The sequence below is a fragment of the Sus scrofa genome, chromosome 8, assembly GCF_000003025.6.
Source record: "Sus scrofa isolate TJ Tabasco breed Duroc chromosome 8, Sscrofa11.1, whole genome shotgun sequence".
Lineage (NCBI taxonomy): Eukaryota > Metazoa > Chordata > Mammalia > Artiodactyla > Suidae > Sus > Sus scrofa.
Window position 1 is genome coordinate 37,797,917 of NC_010450.4, and position 21,205 is coordinate 37,819,121.

A 21,205-nucleotide genomic window follows, 5' to 3' on the forward strand; every position below is an offset into this window, starting at 1 on the left:
GGTGTGAGGGTTGCCAGGGGCCTCCCCAGAGCTTTTTTTAACCTGGTATTTTCTGCTTATAGACTTTCCACTGGGGTAACCCCAGATCTAGGGATTCACACAGCTGGGAAATCTGAGTAGTCAGCTGGCCTGTGGCAAAGGAGGTATTTTTAGCTGAGACTCGGGGATCTCGGGATTGTCAGCTACTTTAGACCCAAAACAGAGCCAAGCAAGGGGAGCAGGGCCGCCCTGAAGTTTTTTAGCAAGACCACCCAACTTACCTTGGAAGAAGATTCTGTGTGTGCTGGTGGGAGAAGGAGAGGCTCGCACAGGGCATCTTAGCAACAGTGTTGCACCCTCCTGGTGTGGGCCAGGCCGGAAGTCCCACCCCCAGGCCACTCAGAGGGGGTCTCCCAGGATCTACCTGCCCACCTGCCCACCTGCTGGCCTGCTGCATCAGTGTCACCTGGAACTTATTCGAAATGCAAATTTGGGGCCCCATCTACTAATTAGGAACTCTGGGAGTGGGACCCAGTGATCAATCCGTGTTACACTGGGCCCCACAAGTGATTCTCAGGTGCACTAAACCTAGAGAATTACCAGCCTAACCACACATTCACTAATATTTCTAGATTAAAAGTATAAGAGCAATACTTTATCCCTATCAAACCCAGGGCAAGACTGGCAGGATATCTTTTTAAATTAATAGACCTTATTTTTTTAGCACATTTTTAGATTGACAAAGACATTGAGCAGATAGTAAAGAGAGTCAGTCATTTTTCCTAAGCCCTTTTTTTTCCCTCCTGTGTACCTTACCCTAATGAGAAAATCCTTTCTCCTCTGTTCATCCTCCAGGGCAGTGACAAGATAGCAGCTGAGTTTTGTGATCAAAGGCTGCAATGGAGTCAGAGTAAGAAACAGCCCCCAGCGTGCCGGGAGGCTGGCAGTCCTTGGCCACATCCCCAGGAATGGGTACCTTGGCCCAGCTGTGGGGAAGCCTGCTGATGATGCAGACAGTAGAAATCCTTCTCCAAAGAGTCTCAGGAATCAGATCAGAGTATTCGTCTTGAATCTGCTTCCCGTGGCTGCTGTAACAAATTACTGCTCTGGCTTATGACAACATAAATGTATTTCAGTTACATTTCTGGAGGTCAGAAGTCCAAAATCCACCGGGCTAAAGTCAAGGTGTCATCCAGGTTCCTTCCCTCTGAAGGCTCTGACCAGAGGATCTGCTGCCTTGTCTTCAGCCTTAAGTGGCTGCCTGACTGTATTGTATTCCTTGGCCAGTGGCCCTTCCTGCATCTTCAGAGCACCTCTCTCCATCCATCATCTCACCACCGTCTGCTCCAATTCTGACCTCCTGCCTCCCTCTAATAAGGGCATTGTGGTTCCATCAGCTCCTCCCAGATCATTCAAGATAATCTCCCCATCTCAAGATCTTAACTAATTGCATCTGCAAAATCCCTTTGCCTCACAAGGCAGCATTCACAGGTTCCCACAATTAGGACGTGGACATATTTGGGGGTCCATTATCCAACTTACCACACTCTCTACGGGCCTGTACTGTCTGATACGGTAGAGACACTGGCCACAGGTGGTTATTGAGCACTGGAAATATGATTCATCTCAGTAAGGGTATGCTATAAAAGTATTGAAATTTGAAGACTTAGTATGAAAAAAATAAGGAAATATATTTCACTAACAATCTTTTTTCTTCTTTTTAGGGCCACACCTGCAGCATATGGAAGTTCCCAGGCTAGGGGTCGAATCAGAGCTGCAGCTGCCAGTCCACACCACAGCCACAGCAACACCAGATCCAAGCCACATCTTCGATCTACACCGCAGCTTGCAGCAATTCCAGATCCTTGAACCCACTGAGTGAGGCCAGGGATTGAACCCACATCCTCATGGATATGAGTCGGATTCTTCATCCGCTGAGCCACAATGGGATCTCCTCATTTACAATTTTTATATTGATCCTACATGAGAATTATAAAATCTTGGATAGAGTGAGTTAAGGTATATTACTAAAATTAATCTATTTTCTTTTGCTTTTTCAAATGTAGCTACAAGACAATTTTAAATTGTACCTGTGGCCAGCATTATATTTCCATTGGACAATGCTGTTACAGCCCACAAAGAAAGCACGGTGATGTTAAATTTCATTTTTTTTTTTTTTTTTTTTGTCTTACCATAGGTACAAGGGAGCCTAGACATTAAAAACCACATTTCTCCTTTCAACCTTCTCCTCTAGGGAGAGCAACTAACTACACAGAATTGATATTTCAAATCAAAAGGACTATCATATAGGGATGTTCACAATAAAATTCTCTGCCAGATAACCCCCCCCCAAATTATCTAGCCACTTACAAAGCATTTTCATGAAGCATTATTTCACCGAATCCTCCATCACACCCTGCAGAAGGAGTATTGTTCCCATTCTTCGGTGGAAGAAACTGAAGGGAAATTGACTTGCTGGAGGAGCATCCAGCTAATAAGTGATGGATAAGAACCAGAGCCAGGACCGTGAGCTGCAGCACCCAGGGCTGCCTGAAGCCTAACCTGGGTCAGGTTTACTGATTTAATGAGGCTCACTCTACTTCCTAAGTTATTTTATATCCAATCTTCCTAAATTTTCCAGCAATCCCAGAATTCTCCCTCTTTACCTGAGAAGTCTGTTCCTTCGCTATTCTGAACACATTATTATCATTATCATTATTATTATTAATTTCTTAACTCTAAACTCAGAGGGGTGTGTATCCTATGTAGGTATTTAAGGACGAGGCCTTTACCCTGTGTCAAACTCCTCAGCTGCACCCAGAGGTGTGTGTACCTAGCTCCAGCCTGATGCTGGACCATCTGTTGGAAGGCCCCCAACACCCCGGACCGTCTCTCCCTTTCACCACCCATAAGCTGTATGCCCAGGTGAAATGGTAAAATGCTCAGATCTGACTCATAGCCAGAGAAGGGAGCCCCAGACAAACCTGGGCTCTGGCCAGCAGATTTCTTCCTCTCAGTCTTCCCTGGAATTGAACTCTGTGCTTTGCATTTTGCACTTTGGCAGAGGTCACTGTGAGAAGAACTGGCAAAGACTCACAATGAGGGAAGCAGACATCAAGGTCAGCTAGGATGCCCCTCACCCAGGCAGCCCTTCTCAACTGCGGCAAAGGGAGGATGGAAGGAAAAAGGCAAAGGATACAATGTGCTGCTCATTTTCTCTGCAACGTGAAAAACCTCAGCTTTTAGATCTAGAAAGGGCCTCGGAGAGTGTCTGATCCAACGACCTCATTTGTTTTAATTCAGTGAATTTTATATTTATAGTTGTACAACCATCATCACAGCCTAATTTTAGGACATTTCCATCCCAAACCCCTAGTCCACTCTTCTCTCCCTCCACCTGTCCCCTTTGGTAACCACACATCTTTCAAAGTCTGTGAGTCTGTTTCTGTTCTTTAAATAAGTTCATGGAAGCAACCTAAAAATAGTAAATGTCCATCAACAGAGGAATAAAGACGATGTGGTACATACATACAATGGCATAGTTCTCAGCCATATCAAAGAATGAAATAATGGCATTTGCAGCAACATGGAGGGACCTAAAAATTATCTTACTAAGGGAAGTTAGTCGGAGGGAGACAAACATTATATGATCCCTTATACGTGGAATCTTAAAAAAGGATCCAACTACCTCATTTTACACATGATGATCAAAAAGTTTCACTGACTTCTGTAAAGTCTCCTAGCAACTTGGGATCAGATAAAGGCTAGAGCTACCATTGCTGATTTCATTCAACTTGGACAAAATCGTTTTAAAGGGTCTCAGAAAAATATTAGGTAAAATCATACAGCTTTGATTTCCAAACCATGCTATAGAGCAGTGGCAACTTGCTTGCATGTTGAGATTCTGAAATAGACACACGAAGGTGAAAATCATGTACAGTCAAAATAATCCTTGAAAATCCTCAGGAAAAGTGCCATATTTAAGACCAATACAACTTCTGTCAATAAATCCCACATGGTTTTTCCAGAGAGGGAAAAGGGAACGGGCTCAACAGTTGAGTACCAGATTAATTAATTGGCTTGAGGTAAGAGGACAAAAAGCACAGATCTGTAAACACAGGATCACACACAGGACTGCAAGCTGGAGACACATAAAAGGCACCGGAGTTCTGAAACTCCCAGCAGGTTCTTTTATCTCATATGCTCTCACCCCAGGGCACCAGACAGAAGACAGGCTACTTAGACAGTGAGCTCTCCCCCTCTACTCCCAATTTACTGTTCACTGCCTGATTAGACACGAAGCTTCACACAGGCATGAATCTCTATTTTGTTCATTGGCAAATCCCAAGTGCCTAGTACTGTGCCTGGCACATAAATGTGTGTTGAATAAATGGACAAATCTACTCCTCACTTTGTCAGGGCTATGTAGTTGAACACTTATAAGTTGAAGTTATTTTATTCTGGCACGTGGCTCTTAACCTCTTGAGGTGCTATGTTGCCCCAGCCAGAAAAATTCACATTGAACTGTTCACAGAGACTGTCCAGTTCTCATGGAATGCATGGACCCCAAGACTGCAATTTCCTGGTGCCATCAACCTTTAATATGCTGCGGTGATGCTTTTGCAGAATGACCTTCAGGGCTTTGGAGAGACTGATGTCATTTACTTACATAGCTGCAGAAGGACTTTTCTTTAAAACTCTCCCAAGAGCTGGAAACAAAAGGTACATTTTATTTTATTTTGCTTTGTTTTTTAGGACTGCACCTGTGGCATATAGAGGTTCCCAGGCTAGGAGTCCAATCGGAGCTATAGCCACGAGCCTACACCACAGCCACAGCAACACAGGATCCGAGCCGCGTCTGTGACCTACACCACAGCTCACAGCAACGCCAGATCTTTAACCCACTGAGCAAGGCCAGGGATTGAACCCGAATCCTCATGGATCCTAGTCGGGATTGTTAACCACTGAGCCATGAAAGGAATGCCCCAAAAGGTACATTTTAAATGCTGTCAGCCCAAAGGCTTAAAGGGGACCTGGGCTAAGCTCAAACTCGAGGCACCAAAGTGATCTTCACAGCCCACTATTATATTTTCTACCCTGCTCCTAAGTCAGCCTGGTGTCTGGTTGGCCCTTGTCTGCAGATGTCCTCTAAAGCAGCTTGCAAGTTTCAGCACTGATACTGAATAGCCAGACGGATCACCTCCAGGACCACCCTGGATCCCCAGCTAGCCCCATCAGGTACTGACACTGCCCTTGTCACCACCAACTCTGATGGATTGGACATGGAGAAATGCACAGCCGGAATATATTCAAACAGCTGCTGTAAGGTGAGCTGACGGGCACAACTGCCAGCAGGCTGAGAGGAAAACATAATTTATGCGCATCCTTCAGCAGAGCTCAGAGCCAGGCAAACACCTCTGCAGAAAGCTCAGGGATGCGGCAGACAGACACACCAGGACAACAGTGGCTCTTTCTGAGCAAACAGAAAGAAGGAGAGACCAGAGGCAGGGATGGGGACAGGGGCAAGCTCAGGAAAGGGCAGCTGATTCAGCAATCTAAACGGAGCCCACCCATGTATTCCACCCCCCAACAGAAAACACACATCTCCCAACTTGCATAGTGATCGTCTGCCTCTAAGAATTATAAATATTATGGACTATGCTCTAAAGCAGATCCAGCAAAGTCCCAGAAACAGAATAAACACAAGGCAGAGAAAGGATTACCTATCTGTGCATCTGTACTGGCTTGAAGAGTTTCCCTCAAAAATTCATGTCCACCGGAACCTCAAAATGTGATCTTACTTGGAAAGAGGGTCTTTGCCTTTGGAATTAGTTACATCAGCTTAGATTAGGATGAGCCTGAATCCAATATGACCAGTGTCATAATAAGAGGAGAGAACACAGAAGCACAGGGAAGAAGAGCATGTGACTCGAGAGGCAGGGCTTAAAAGGATGCAGCCACAAGCGAAACGCCAAGGACTGCCAGCAACCCCCAGAGGCTAGCAAGGGGCTCCCTAGAGCTCTCAAGAGACATGGCCCTGCAGGCACCTTGATTTTGGACTTGTAGCCTCCAGAACTGTGAGCCAATAAGTTTCAAGTATTTTACGCCACCTGGTCTGTGGTAACTTGTTACAGCAGCCCTAGGAAACTAATTTAGCATCTATCTTAGCTAGTTTCAAATACATTTCTGTATATTCATTCATTCACAGATGGTTAAAAAGTACAAACTATGTGCCAGTCAGTCTTCTTGAAACGAGCAAAAAATAAAGAAAAACCTCTGCCTCCCTGAAGCTTATATCCCAGCATAGGAAGAGACAGAAAATAATCAAAAGAAATAAAGAAAATACATGGTCTGTAAATGGTGAGAAGTTCAATAAGAGGTCTGAGAGTGTGAGGGGGAGTCTTAGTGTCAAATTTGAATAAATTAAACACTTTCAGAGGATTATGAGGCGTTCCCATTATGGCTCAACCGGTTAGGAACCTGACATAGTTTCCCTGAGGATTCGGGTTCCATCCCTAGCCTCTCTCAGTAGGTTAAGAATCCGGCATTGCCACAAGCTACATTGCCAGTTGCAGATGTGACTCGGATCTGGTGTTGCTGTGGCTGTGGCGCAGGCCAGCAGCTGCAGCTTCCATTCGACCTCCAGCCCAGGAACCTCCATATGTGATGGATTTCAGTATAGACAGCCCCCAACTTATGATGGTTCAATTTACAATTTTTCTACTTTATGATGGTGTAAAAGCAATATGCATTTGGTAGAAACTGTACTTTAAATTTTGGATTTCAATGTTTCCCTGGGCTAATGAAATGCTGAAAGAATCTCTCTTGTGATGTGGGGCAGGGCCAGCTCCCCCCCGTCAGCCAGGCGATCATGACCATGAACAAATGATACACTGAAAAACATTCTGCATGCAGATGATTGGTCCATTTTTCACTTTCAATAAGTTACTGAAATTTACTGATGCAGTAAATTAACTGAACATCGTGAACACTGAATTATAAAATAGGCTTTGTGTCGGATGATTTTGCCTAACTGTAGGCTATTGAAGGTTTTTTTTTGTTTGTTTATTTGTTTGTCTTTTTAGGGCCACACCCACCGCACATGGTGATTCCCAGGCTAGGGGCTGAATCGGAGCTGTAGCCGCTGGCCTAAGCCACAGCCACAGCAACATCAGATCTGAGCTGTGTCTGCGACCTACACCACAGCTCACAGCAATGCCAGACCCTTAACCCACTGAGCGAGGCCAGGGATCGAACCCTCATCCTCATGGATACTAATCAAGTTCTTAACCCGCTGAGCCACGTCAGGAACTCCCTATTGTAGGTTTTTTAAGCATATTTAAGGTAAGCTAGGCTAAGCTGTATTAGGTATAGTAAATGCATTTCAACTTATGATATTTTCAACTTACAAAGGGTTACTGGGATATAATCCCATTTTAAGTCATAGTAGATCTGTATTGCCATTCTAGTGAAAAGTGGTACAACACATAATGGCATATGGGGGAGAGAAGAGCCTCCCTCTATTAAATCAGAGTTTCTGCTCTAAAAGCAGGAACATCATCAGCCATAAAGCTCACTCTGAAGGGGAAAGAATGAGACATAGCAAAAATCATCAAGGCCGAGGAGAGACTATCTAAGGATTTTGTGACTAATACACACTTGTTGGCTGACTTATAGTAAATTATGTATAAATATATATAATTCATTTTGTAATTATATAAATTATAAACGGCCATTTTCCATTCAACAAATGCCCTGGCAGTGACACAACAGAAGTGACTTAGCTACACAAAACCAATCTTAAGAGAAAAAGAAGGCTCGTCCAATGATCACTCAAGTCAAAGAAAGTTCTAGAACTAAGAGCACATTCCTCAGTGAAGGAGATGTTCTGCCGACACTGTCTAATACAGTAGCTATCAGCCACATGTGATTACTGAGCATTTGAAATGTGCTCCGATTGAAAAACTGAATTTTTAATTTGATTTGATTTTGATTAATTTAAATAACCACATTAGTTACATACCCACATGCGGCCAGCAGCTACTCCACTGGTGAGCACAGAGTCACAGAAGGCTGGATGTGGGGAGGAAACTAAGAGACTCATAAATCTGAGATGGGACCGGCTCCACCAGCAAAAAAAAAAAAAAAAAAAAAAAAAAAAAAAAAAGGTGAGGGAGCCTTCATAGAATGTACAACTATCATGTAGATTATCTCTAGGACATACTGATTTCCTTAGTCCTCACCGCACCCTTATTGATAGTCAGTGGTATCCCCATTGGCTGGATGAGGAAATCAAGGTTCAGTAAGATTCCTGACTTGCCAGGGCCTTGCAGCTTTCAAGACCTCAAGCAAGAGATCTGAACTTGGCTGTGTCAAAAATCCATACCGTACCCATCAAAGCCCGGCATCCACAGCAGCTTTCACTCTTGTGATGCCTTCCATTCCCACCCTCTCTGAACAGTCCGAAACACAAAAGTGTGTGTGCATATGTGTGTACATATGTGTGTGAGAGTAGATTTCGCAGAACAGGTTAAGTCTGAGGGTTCCCGGGTGCTTAGTGTGGATCTAGCATTCCATAAGAATCATACACTGTGGACAGCCAGCCCCACATTCCACTTAATCAGGTAAGAGCAGGAGGCATGACTCACTTACTAAGACCAAAGTGGCACATTAACTAAATCCTTCTTCCTTGATACATTCAGCAAAACTTCTTTCTTTTTTTTTTTTTTTTTTTCCTCTTTATACAGCCACACCTCTGGCATATGGAAGTTCCTGGCCAGGAGTCAGATGAGAGCTACACCTGCAGGTCTACGCTGCAGCAACAGCAACACTGGATTCGAGCCACACCTGCGACCTACGCTGCAGCTTGCAGCATCACGGGATCCTTAACCCACTGAGAGAGGCCAGGGATCAAACCTGCATTCTCACAGGGACAATGTCAGGTCCTTCACTGGTTGAGCCACAATGGGAACCCGTAGGCAAAACTTCTCTATCCCAGCTTTCCTGGTCCTCAGGGAGCTTCCATGCCCCCAGTCATAGACACTCAGAAACCCTAAGACCATAGATCTTCACCTCAAGGGAAGCTAGAAGTAAGAGACAGAAGAAAACTGAGCAAGAGAGAACCTCATTAACAGTATGGAGATTTGAAAATACTGGTTTCAAAGAGTGACGATGCTCACTCAGCTTAGCTTCTCCCCGGGTCTCCTGATTGCCCCCCAACAGTGGAGAAGGGCAAGTGAGGGGCTTGCAGGGCAATGGGGCCAGCAAGTCCTGAAATCTAGAGGAAGCCATGGTGGGAAATATGGCCCACCCAAGACAAAACCATAGCTGATTTGTGGTGGAGGCAGCAATGCCTGCTGTGCTATCCTGTTAAGATTTCTGCAGCATTATGAAAAATGTTTCTTTCTTTTTCTTTTTTCTTTCTTTTTTTTTTTTTTTTTTTTTTTTTTTTTTTTGGCAGAATCTGAGGAGTACGGAAGTTCCCGGGCCAGGGCAGGGGTCAAACCTGTGCCATAGCAGTGACAACACTAAATCCTTAACCTGCTGAGCCACCAGGGAATGCCAAAGGAAGGTTTCTAATGGAATTAATTTTGCATCTTCTAAAAAAGTTTCACCATTCCTGGAAATATACTTGAGGTTAATGAAGCAATTCTTATTTGTCTCTTTCGCGTCCCCAAACGTTAACTGAGTCTTTTGTCACTGTACTGTTACTACTATCCTGCAAGGAACTGTCTGGGAAAAAGAGTCCTTTTCTCTTAAATAAAGCTTTTGCAGTATTTTGAGGTTTTGAGATTTATGTGATTCCACATGCAAATAACCCCAAAAATAGTTCATCCTAGTGCAACTCTCAGTGTCCTGGGAAAAATTCTATGGAAAAACCTGACTGCTCAGCCCAGCACTCAGACATGTCTATGCAGACAGCTTAGTCTAACCTCTCAATCCCAGGAACCTGGTCTGGGGACTGATTTCCAGTGTAATTTCACACAACAAAAACATTGACAACAAATAATACAAACGAGCTGGTGAATGTTGTGATGAAAACTGACTTTATAATTTTTTTAAAAAACGCATTGCTTCTCAGTCTCTCCGAGTTATGCCCACAATTAATATGTTGTGACACCTTTCATTTCAACACCTTCAACTAAAATGTGCGTCTTTGGAAAAAGATCACCAGTAAGCCCTGACTTTGCTCCCTTTCTGGAGGTGGTATTCTTTGGCAGAGTTTTGCTTCCATTAGGAAATTACTTTACCAAAAATCCAAAGAAAAGAGGAACAACTAAAAAAACGCACCCCTACAAACTGCAAATGTGCACAGACAAGTGGTCGTAGTCTTATTCAAGAGTGAGTTGATCTTTGCAGTGCATTGTTCTCGGAAGTTCCCGCGTGAGGAAAGCTCGCCTTTATGAACTGCTGGGACAGCGACCGCAGGAATACCCAGCCGGGCAGCTTCCGGGATGAGCAGCTCCCAGCGCAGATGGCTCGGTGTCCGCAATGACCAGCAGTGCAAAAACGCCGATGCCGCCATCCACCGGCCCTGAGTGGATGGCATCCAGAATGGGACGCCGGCCACAGGAGCTGGGGAAGGGTCCCCGCAGAATCTGACCCAACACCACCTTCCTCCCACCCGCGCAGCCCTGCGTCCCTGCCCGGAGAGTGGTCACTGGCTCCGGGCTCCGCGCAACACTGAGAGGACTCCAGGACCCTCTTGACACCGAAGAGAGCAGCGCAAAAGAGACCCGGTTCCTGGGGGTGCTCAGGCCAGTGCGGACCTTCCGTGGTGCTGCTCCCTACCTTTCCCCTCTCGAGCAAGAGGCAACTCTGTCCCCTCCCAAGGCAGGATCAGAGCCCTCCAAACCCGGAGCAGGTGGAACCTGCGCCCCCTGACGGCCGGCGGCGCCCGGTGTGCCTGAGGGGTAAGCGCCGCAAAGTTTGCGCGCAAAGGGGACGCGGAGTTCCCAGCAACCTGCAAGTGAGACCCGTTCTGGGATGCCCACGCTCAGCTGGTCCACTGGTGGCGGGGGAACGGCGCGCGAGTCCGGGTTCTAGGAAGGACGGAGACCCAGGTGCGCGTAGCTGGGAAAGGACTCACGTCTGGGGCAGGCGAGGCTGCACCGTCCTTCCAGATGCTGGGCGCCGGCGACGCTGGCGCAGCAGAGCCGTGGACCCTCGAGAGGCTGGTTCCGACGGCTCTTTCAGCAGCCTCCACAGGTGCCTGGGCGCTGCCGAGTCCACCTGATGCGTGGAGAGCGCCGGGTGGAAGAGGGACAGTGAGGACGCCCCTACAGGGGATATGGCAACGCCCCTGGCAAGGAGAGCGTGGTCTCCGGACCGACCGGACTCGAGCGCTAAAGGAAACCCTACCCATGACCGTGGGAGGGTCCTGGACGCTGGGGAACCCGGGTGGAGGACCGTGCGCGGGAGAAGAATTGGTTGCAGGGCGCTGAGTGTGAGGCTGGGAAAGCCGAAGCTCACGAGAGCAGGGGAAGAAGGTGGCACCGGAGGAAAGGAGGGGGCGGGACAGGAGGGATTGACCCTGAATTCATCCAGACTGAGAGGTCATCGGACCTGTTTGGTGGCAGAGCGCGGTTCGTGGATCTTACCCGCTCCGGGACCCCGGCTGGGCGGCAGCGCTCTTCCGGAGCGAGGGCATGAGACGGTTTGGTGGAGAACATGTCTCGCTTTTCCCGCTGTCCACGGTTATCCTGGTTGCTATCCTCTCTTCTACGTGACCCTGGGAGAGGCACTAAGGATGCCTTGCTTTTCGCTCAGGAAGAGACGAGTTGAACTTCAAGGGACAGGGGCCCCACATTTTGTCTGCTCCACAGATCCCACCCGCGGACCACTCCCTCCCTTCACTCCTGTCTCTGGGTCCCACCCATAAGAACCCTTAACGCCAGATCCCCCACAACCCCACCTCTTTGCATTCAAAGAAGTTATTCTTCGGGGGCAGAGAGGAAGCCAATCCGGCTGCTGGTCCCCTCACCCATCCCCACTCCCATACTCACCCCCCCTCCCCGCCCCGTGACCCGCAGACCCAAAAGGAGCTGAAATCTGAAAGCTTGGGCTGTGGGAGAGGGTAATTAGGAGCAAAGGCTTTATTTCTGGGCTCTCTCGAATCTCATCACACCTTAGACCATTTTCTTTTGGCCAGAGGTAGCCAAGTAAAATGAAAATAACTGTAGGTACTGGCAATTAAAGGCCAAGTTTGTTATCCTAACAAAAACTTACGTTCCTAGGGCGAACAGTATTTGCGTTAGGCAAATGGAAATTTGCTTTCTGTTACATGCTTACTGAAGAAACTGCCTGAGAGTCTGAGGCTGTAGGGAGAACCTAAGCCTGCTTCCATAAACCTAGCGGTGATTTCCCGTGGAGGACACCCACAGGCTGGACCCTGGGGGCCAACAACCTTTCTGTCATTCAGCAGCAGCTCAAAGAGGGTACTGCAAGTATTTACAATGGTAAAGACTACCATTTGAAGTCCAAGATAGTGATCACGTTTGGCAAGAGGAAGAAGAAAAAAAAAAACTACATTGCATTTTTCTTAGGAATTTTTTTATCCAACTTCAGTCAAGAGCTAATGAAAGTTTCAAAAATTACTCATGAGATTATTGAATAAATCCAGCTTCATTATTCTGAAGGAGGCCATGTATAGTCAACAAATATGTATCAGGCACCCGTTCCTTGAATATTATAATTTGGGGTGGGGTATAAGATATAACTTGTAAAATTGGCGGGAGGGGGGGGAATTGGTATTTTGCTTCTGAAACGACATGAGAAAGTAGAATATATTCTAAGCACAATAGTTGACATAGGGAGTAATCAACCTAGGTTTGACACAGCTAGCAAGTGCTGAGCTGGGATTCTGCAGAGGCAGTGTCATTTCAGGATTGTGTTCTTACTAAGGTACTGCCTCTTCACATATCATGTCATTACCACAGGGACACCAGTCTGAAAATCAAGAGCCTAGGCAATTTGTCCACTAGCTCTACCTTGAGCAAATCCCTAGTCTGAGTGAGTTGGATTCGGTCTCCAAGGGTTTCCACAGGCATTCTGAAGCCATGTAAGAATTGCTATCTCACCTCCTTTCGCTTCCACTTTCTGCCCTCTGGTGGAGGTGCTATGGGAACTATGAAATTAAAGTAGCTAAATCAGTGAACTTGAGATAGCAAGGGTGAATATAGGTCCTTCCTCTTGCACAAGTATACAGTGCAAGAGCTCTTCAGAGAACTAAAGCTGATTGCATTGATAGTGTGAAAAACTTTGATTTAGCATGAAAACCCAACTAGTTGTAGTTACCAAAGGTATCAGAGTAAATACTCGATCAGAGTAAAAACAGCTAATTTTATAGTCTTTGTAGTAAATTTCTACAATGTAAGAAATCATAGAAATATTAGACATCTCATAACATGTGAAGTAATTTGAATATGCCAAGATTCAGAGTAATTTTCAGTGACCTATTTGAATTATTCCTTTTTAAAAAAAAATGTATTACATGTGCTTTTCAACTTAAAGTGACAACCATCTAGTTTCTTAAAATACTTGTCATTTTACAAAAAGAAACATTCATGGCCTTTAACATTTTTTATTGCCTATCATTTCAAGCATATATCCAACTAATTTCATGGTTTAAAAAAAAATGAGATTTATGGGAAAATTAACTTAAAGGTAGTGAGTATACCCCTGGAAAGGGTGATTTTACAGATCAAATTTTGGTCACATTTCATAGTACAGTGCTTACGACTATAAATAATGGCAATCTGAGAACAAGAAAGAGGTGTCTTGGAGAAGAAGCTGGTATCCCAGGATGAGAACAGAAAAGCAGTGGCTAAAACAGATACTGTACAGCAGATATAGACAGAACACTGTAAATCAGCTATAATAAAATTTTTTTAAAAAGCAATCTCAAAAAATAAAAATAAAAACATATCTGCTGCCCCATGGCTTATCTATTTATCTATTCACCCAACTGACAAATAGATTTGTTAGTTGTCAGATAAACAAAATTGAGTTCCTTCCCTTATAGAACTTTCAACCTAGTGTAACAGATACATTAACAGACAAGTATATAATTTAGAATTTTCAACCGAGTGTAATAGATACATTAACAAACAGACAAGTATATAATCTATGGAAAAATACTTGTAAGTAACATGGGACTGTCTTTGCTCGAAGGAGTTAGCATCTGACATTTTTAGCTGAGATCTAAAGATGCAAAACCTTTAAAATAAATATAGAGAGCAAGAAACGGGTAAATTGGATATCCACCTATATCGGGGAAGGAGAGTTTAAATGAATCGGGGGAAACCACATACCCATATCTGAAGTAATATATTCCAGAACAGTGAAACATTCTGTATATGATAAAAGCAGCCCATGTAGACTTTCTGTTTGCTGTATATCTCTGGGACATTAATCCTTTAATATACCAGAGTGGTCACTAGGAAGAAGATAGTAAGAACTGGCTCATAAAAAGCTTCAAAGGAAATTTATTTCTAGCACCTTCACACACCAGTTCCCCCCCGCCACCGCCAACACCCACTTCCCAGGGCCCCATACTCCCATTTATTTGCCCATCTTGTCTCCCTAGGGATGGTAGCCCTCAATGACAATGGCCACATGAGCAAGAACTGAGGTGCCTCAGTTTACAATTTGTTTTTCTGATTTGCGAATCAATTTGTAAGAGAAGTTATGACATTAAGTCATCTCTATCTACAGTATTATAGCTAAGCATTTATGTGCCAGGCACTTCACAAAGGGACGTGTATTTTTTCAGTTTTTCTTTCTTGAAACAAACCCAGTTTCCTTTGTTGTAAATTAAGAATAACAGCTTCACCTCATACACTGTCACAATGATTAAATGAATATATAAATTGCTTTAAAATAGTTGCATACACATACTTTCTAACACTTATTGGGCACTATTATTTCTCCTTGTTTCTCTTTTATAGATGAGAAGGAAATTGTCTAACAGAAGTTAAATAATTACCCAAGAGCTCACAACAAGCAAAGGGCAGAATCAGTGGAGTTCAAAGCAATCTGGAACCAGACAGAACTTCCGCAGTACAATTATCAAGACAGTAGTGAAAAATGTCCCAGAAGTTTACAATCTAGAATTATACTGTGAATTCACTCACTCATCTGTCAAACATTTGAGAACTGCGGTGGGTTAAATAGTATCTCTCCCCCAAATGAATGTCCACCCAGAACCAAGGATGTAACCTTCCCTATTTGAAAACTGGATCTTTGCAAGTATAATTAGGTAAAAGCAGATTATACTGGAACAGAGTGGGCCCTAAATGCATAGACAGAAAAGGACATACACAGACATGGTGAAGGCCGTGGGGAAATGAGGGCAAGATGAGAGCAATGTGTCTACAAGCTAAGAAACGCCAAGCACTGAGGCCCACAACCAGAAGCTAGGAGAGAGGCATGGAGTGGTTTCTCTCATCAAGTCTCCAGAAGAACTAACCCTGCTGATACCTTGATTCTGGACTTCTGGCTTCTTGAGCAATGAGAAAATAATTTTCTGTGGCTTCACCTCACTCTTTTTGATCATTTGTCATGGCAGCCCTAGGAAACTCATACTAGCACCTGCTGTGTGACTAGGCATGAGTTCCCACTCTGGAGTTAGAGCAGTAAACAAAACTGTACCCTTGCCCTCATGGGGCTTGCCTTCTGTTGAAGGAGACTATAAACAAATATAGAACACCATGGTAGGTGCTGTGCAGGGCTAGGAGGAAAAAATATTGTAGGAAGGTAGAGAACAGCCAGATAAGGGTGATGAGGGTGGGAAGGGAATGTCTCCCTAGAGGTATTTTAACGCAAATGAATCTGGACTCTAGCATTTTGGGCTGCACGTGGCTAATTCTTCACAGCACACTGAAATGCATGCCCCTACATTAACTGAAAAGAAAATGTAGCAAGAATGGTAGCTCAGCATACATCAGACCTAAACTTGCTCAAGAGACCAAGATGGTGAAATACATGAGAAGAACTTCCCAGATGAATATCCTTAAGTTTCTGGACAGGAGAGGGGTTGCCAGCTCCTCTCACCCCTCCCAAGGTCACATCTATTCTAGGAGGTAGTAACCAGTAGTCTGCTTTGTTCTCCTTCTATGCAGTTTGCTAACCTCACAGGCAGACCCTGTCCAAGGCTCAGGGCGATCTAATCACTGTCACTCAGTAGAGAGGCAACTTCCTCAGACCCAAGAGACATGGTTTCCTTAAATCGACTCTAGCTCCAGAGCTTAGACATCTGCCTCACTTCCCAAGGACCAAGGACGGGCACACCTCACAGCTAGAGGAGTCCCCTGGGTCATTTGAAATCACACCAAGGACCAAAACATTCTTATAGGTCATCTTTAAACACTACCACGGACACTTATCTCTGCTTAAAATTTTTAACATTCATGAAGCCATGAAGTTCCAGCATCAGACTTCTTTGCAAAAAGCCAACATTTCTCAGCCCACTGCAATTCTCAGTACATATCTGATGGATGAATGAGAGAATTCACAGTGTAATTCTAGGCTGTAAACTTCGGGGACATTTTTCACTATTGTCTTAATAACTGTGCTACAGAAAGTAGGGGTGAAGAGGTCAGTCTAGGTCCAGATTGCTTGGGCTCCAATTCTGATTCTGCCCTTTTCTAGTCGTGAGCGCTTGGGTAATCATTTCAATGTTTGGCTTCAATAAAATTCCTCTGGCAATTTATTTGAGATTATCTGAATTTAATTTAAACTTGAATAGTGACATTAGTTTAAATAAAAACCCTAGATGTTAGTCATCTCCTAAGAGTGTTTAATTTGAAAAAATTAAAAGATTTCAATATAAAAATTCCACAAATTTCAAAGAGCTAATAAACTTTTATAATGACACAAAGTAAAGAGGAAAATAAGGCCATCACATTCACATTTTTATCTATGTCATTGTTAGTGGTATTTGGTAACTTTTCCATCCCTGCTCTAATGGGCTGAGATTGAGGCAAAAAGGTCAACATGTACCATTTTATTTCCCTCAGAACAAATTAGTGTTAAATACTCAGACAAAATTTAATTTCAGTTTGACTTTAAAGAACTTATTTATTTCCTCTATCCTGCTGCACTCACCCGCTTTCCACTCATCATGCAGCAACTTCTGCAGCATCTTCAGGCCACTCTTTCAAAGCAACAGGGAGCCATGGCAACTGCAGGCCGGAATCACTGAATCCCAGCACCACCAGCACCTCTAGCCTGGGGGGCCTCCCAACTCATCTCCCTCCCTGCTTCCAGTCCCCTGCCTCCTTCCAGTCCTTTCTCCACAGAGCAGCCAGAAAAGTTATCTTAAAAGAACAATAACAGCAGTTCCCATTGTGGCTCAGCGGTAACAAACCCAATGAGTACCCATGAGGATGTGGGTTCGATCCCCACTCAGTGGGTTAAGGATCTCGCATCGCCATAAGCTATGATAGTGTAGGTCACAGATGTGGCTTGGATCCCGCGTTGCTGTGGCTGTGGTATAGGCTGGCAGCTGTAGCTCCAATTCAACTCCTAGCCTGGGAACTTCCAAATGCTGCACATGCGGCCCTAAAAACCAAAAACAAACAAACAACAACAAAAAACCCAACTATTAAAATATCCAATGCTGCCCACTACAACTAAAAATAATTCCCAATTCTGTACCATGGTCTATCAAACACCCTAATGACCTGGCCCTGGACCCTCTCTCTTCCTGCTGCTCATCAAGCTCCAGCCACACCAGCCCTTCTGTCTGTTCCTCAGCCCAGCCAAGCATCTCTCAGCTTACTGACTTTGTATTCTTGCTGCCTTCTCTCCCTCATACACTTTCTCCTAGATCTTCAAATGAAGGAGATTCAGGTCACGGCTCAAACATCCCCATCTCAGGGGAACTTTCCCAGTTGAAAGGACTTATTACCTTTTCACCCTCTCTTTCACCACTTTCTGTACCATTGCTCTCATTGTTTAGCACCTCTTACACATGAAATCGTATTCACTTTATTGTGTATCTATTTCCTGGCAGCTCTATTCCATGCCTTAGCAACTCCCTGAAAGGATCCCCATTATCACCATTATCCCCATTATCACCAGCACCTAGAAGGTACCTGTCAGGTAGTAAAGGCACCAGGTGATTAAATAAATGCATAAACAGTTGTGTGACTTTGCCTTAATTAACTAAGCTCTGAGCTACTAGCCAAGCAAATAAAAAATGGCAAACTGCTTAATCTGTCATTCACTCAGTCTCCTTCCTCTGCTCACTACATTCTTTCATAGGAATTAGAAAGAAAATAGGGCAAGAACAGAAGAACAAACGGACAAAAACTAGGCTTCAGGTTTGTTCATTAGACCAAGATTCTGAAATACAGAAGAGCTTCCCACGTGGACACCGAACTGTTCGTGTTCTTTAATGTTCATACTAGAGTAGAATAAGGAAGCGACTGGAGTGTAACAGCTCTCATTTAGAGCTCCTGAAACTCCATCCCAAGGAGTCTAACACTGGGAAAGGTAAAAAAGAAATCTAAAATTAAAAACGCATGAAGAAAGAAATGACTGCCCTTCCACTTCAGACACTAGCTAATACTTGAGGAACGTAACATTAAACACAGTGAAAGTTAGCAAACATTTGAAATCCTTCTTTGTACTTCTGTTTAAAACCTACTTAACCACTTTTTAGTACCTACCAATTATTATGTTTTGCAGCAAGAGTTAGTTTTACACATTGATAAAACTATAGACTCCTGAATTTTTTTTTTTTTAATGGCTGCCCCTGCAGCATATATATTATATATTCTGAATCCATGCCACAGCTGTGGCAATGCCAGATCCTTTAACCCACCGCGCTGGGCCAGCAAGTGAACCTGTGCCTCTCTGGTGACCCAAGCTGTGGTTAGTCGGATTCCTAACCCCACTGCACCACTGCGGGAATTCCTCCTTGAATATTTAAACAGTAAATATTCTACATTAAAATTTTGGTATGAAAAATTTTAATGAAAACATTAATTATACAAAAATTTAAAAAACCACTTAAAGTGACTTACGATTCAAACAGATCTGGCTTACTGATGTTACTCTATCAGTTTGTTTTCATAAGAACTGATTATTTCCATCTGAAAAAACCTACTTATAGGACTGCGGGAAGAAAAATGAGAATAAAGTACATATAGCTTGTCGGCCCTGTGCTCAGCATGTATTGCTCATAAACACTAGTTTTTCTTTTATTATTACTTTGAAAAAACACATACAAGTTTTACAAAACATGCCAACTTCAGTTAGAAGCTTCTTACACAAGAAATAGCCACATGTGAGGAATCTTAGCCTGTATTTTTGGAAAACAATTATATTGTCCTCTGAGGAACATACTACATAAAATTTTATTTCAATAACTGAGAAAAATTCTTCACTAATAAAACAATTTCTGGAGTCTACTTATATAGATTCATGTTATAATTTAAGAGGTCTTTTTAGAGAATATATATATTTTTATATACAAAGTTACATGATCAAGAAAAGTACCTGTTAATAAGTAACCAAAATATTGTGACATATTCCTCAGTAATCACTACACATATGGCTTAGTTTCATCTTAATTTTGCCAAAAAAAAAGATGTTGGTGTGAAATAGTATATGAAACAGTTACGTCAATACAAGAAAGCACAATGAACAACTAATATGTTACCCTGCCACTGGCTATGCCTTATGAAACATTTTACAATCTGTCATGCTTTTACTATTAAGTAACATTATAGTGCCACCTCTAGTATGCCAACGAAGATAAAGCTTCACATTCTTTCCTTCTAACAACAGCTGGAAGAGAATATAGAGATGAATGTTACCGTATATCATGTTCTACAACATTTCCTTTCTAATATTCCAAATGCAATAATTTATCTAAATCTAATCTGAGGTATATTAACAAATCAAACATTTTTTAATCCACACCATGGGCTATGTACCATGCAAACACTACAACCACAACTGCACATGCTGGAAGGAGGTAATATTTATATTTTTGCCATAGCGTTAGCTCAACTGCCACTTCATCTCTCTTCTTGTTCTTCTTCCGACGACCCTTCAGTCTGTTTTCAAAAGCCTCCAGTTCAGCCTACATCAAAACAGCATCATTTTTATTAAATTCGATACACAAAATGATTTGAAATTTTCCACTTAAATAAAAATAAATTTGGGAAAATTTTTTGATGGTAATGATATACAATAAATATATTGATTTTATTTCTTAATTTTATTTGTTTGTTTGTTTGTTTTGCTTTTTAGGGCACACCCACAGCATATGGAAGTTGCCAGGCTAGGGGCTGAATTGGAGCTGTAGCTGCCAGCCTACACCACAGCCACAGCAACTCGGGATCCGAGCCACATCTGGGACCTACACCACAGGTCACGGCAATGCTGGATCCCCAAACCACCGAGTGAGGCCAGGGATTGAACCCACATCCTCATGGATATTAGTTGGATTCATTTCCACTGTGCCACAATGGAAACTCCCTTGATCTTTTTTTTTAAAAAGGAGTATCTCTCCACTACTGATGATACACAACAAATTCAGGTAAGCAGAAAGGCAACTAGGGAGTAATGGAAGAAATTATTTCAGACCAAAGGCCTGCCTTTAATACTAAATACAGAAGCATCTGATTTAAAATACAGACATTAAGTGGCTCATATACACACATTAGTCTTATACATCAAGACCATTAATCTATAATTAATGGAGCTCTATAACATGCAGCTTTCAGCAAGTTCTAAGAGATGCCCCATTAGCCTAAGATACCTGTAATTCTAGATTTTTTTTTTTTTTTTGTCTTTTTAGGTCCACACCCACAGCATATGGAAGTTCCCAGACTAGGATCCAATCAGAGTTGCAACTGCCGGCCTACACAACCACAGCAACATGGGATCTGAGCTGTGCCTGCGACCTACACCACAGCTCACAGCAATGCCAGATCCTTGACCCACTGAGTGAGGCCAGGGACCAAACCTACATCCTCATGGATACTAGTCGGATTCACAGCCCACTGAGCCACAGGGAAATCCAATAATTCTAGTTGTATACAATGATGATAAAAAGCATTAATGGCTTGTATGGAAGAAATTCAAGTGAGCAAAGAGAAAAAAGCTACCAGAAACTGATTCCTCCTTTTACCAAATATGTTTAAAAACACAAAGTGAAAATTCTTCAGGGGGAAAAATGCTTCATGCTTTAAATCGAAACAACTGTTTT

At 43.4% G+C, this 21,205-nt stretch overlaps 2 protein-coding genes across 13 annotated transcripts in view; both read right to left on the reverse strand.

Annotated features, from left to right (window-relative positions):
• The window catches only part of CORIN (corin, serine peptidase), a 280,415-nt gene extending 267,105 nt beyond the window's left edge, over window positions 1-13,310 (reverse strand). For 3 of the 7 annotated variants that reach the window (XM_021100573.1, XM_021100571.1, XM_021100572.1), the window contains exon 1: window positions 11,069-13,310. In XM_021100573.1, coding sequence (XP_020956232.1) covers window positions 11,069-11,344 — 276 coding nt within the window. In that variant the 5' untranslated portion in view covers window positions 11,345-13,310. Of the gene's footprint in view, window positions 1-5,702; window positions 5,941-11,068 lie in introns of those variants that run through there. The other 4 variants (XM_021100577.1, XM_021100574.1, XM_021100575.1 and 1 more) reach the window with 3 other exon arrangements.
• NFXL1 (nuclear transcription factor, X-box binding like 1) overlaps window positions 14,462-21,205 on the reverse strand; it is a 63,205-nt gene continuing 56,461 nt past the window's right edge. For 5 of the 6 annotated variants that reach the window (XM_021100583.1, XM_021100582.1, XM_021100581.1 and 2 more), the window contains one exon: window positions 18,940-20,074. In XM_021100583.1, the coding sequence (XP_020956242.1) occupies window positions 19,901-20,074 (174 nt within the window). In that variant the 3' untranslated portion in view covers window positions 18,940-19,900. Of the gene's footprint in view, window positions 20,075-21,205 lie in introns of all 6 variants that reach the window. The other variant, XM_021100578.1, reaches the window with a different exon arrangement.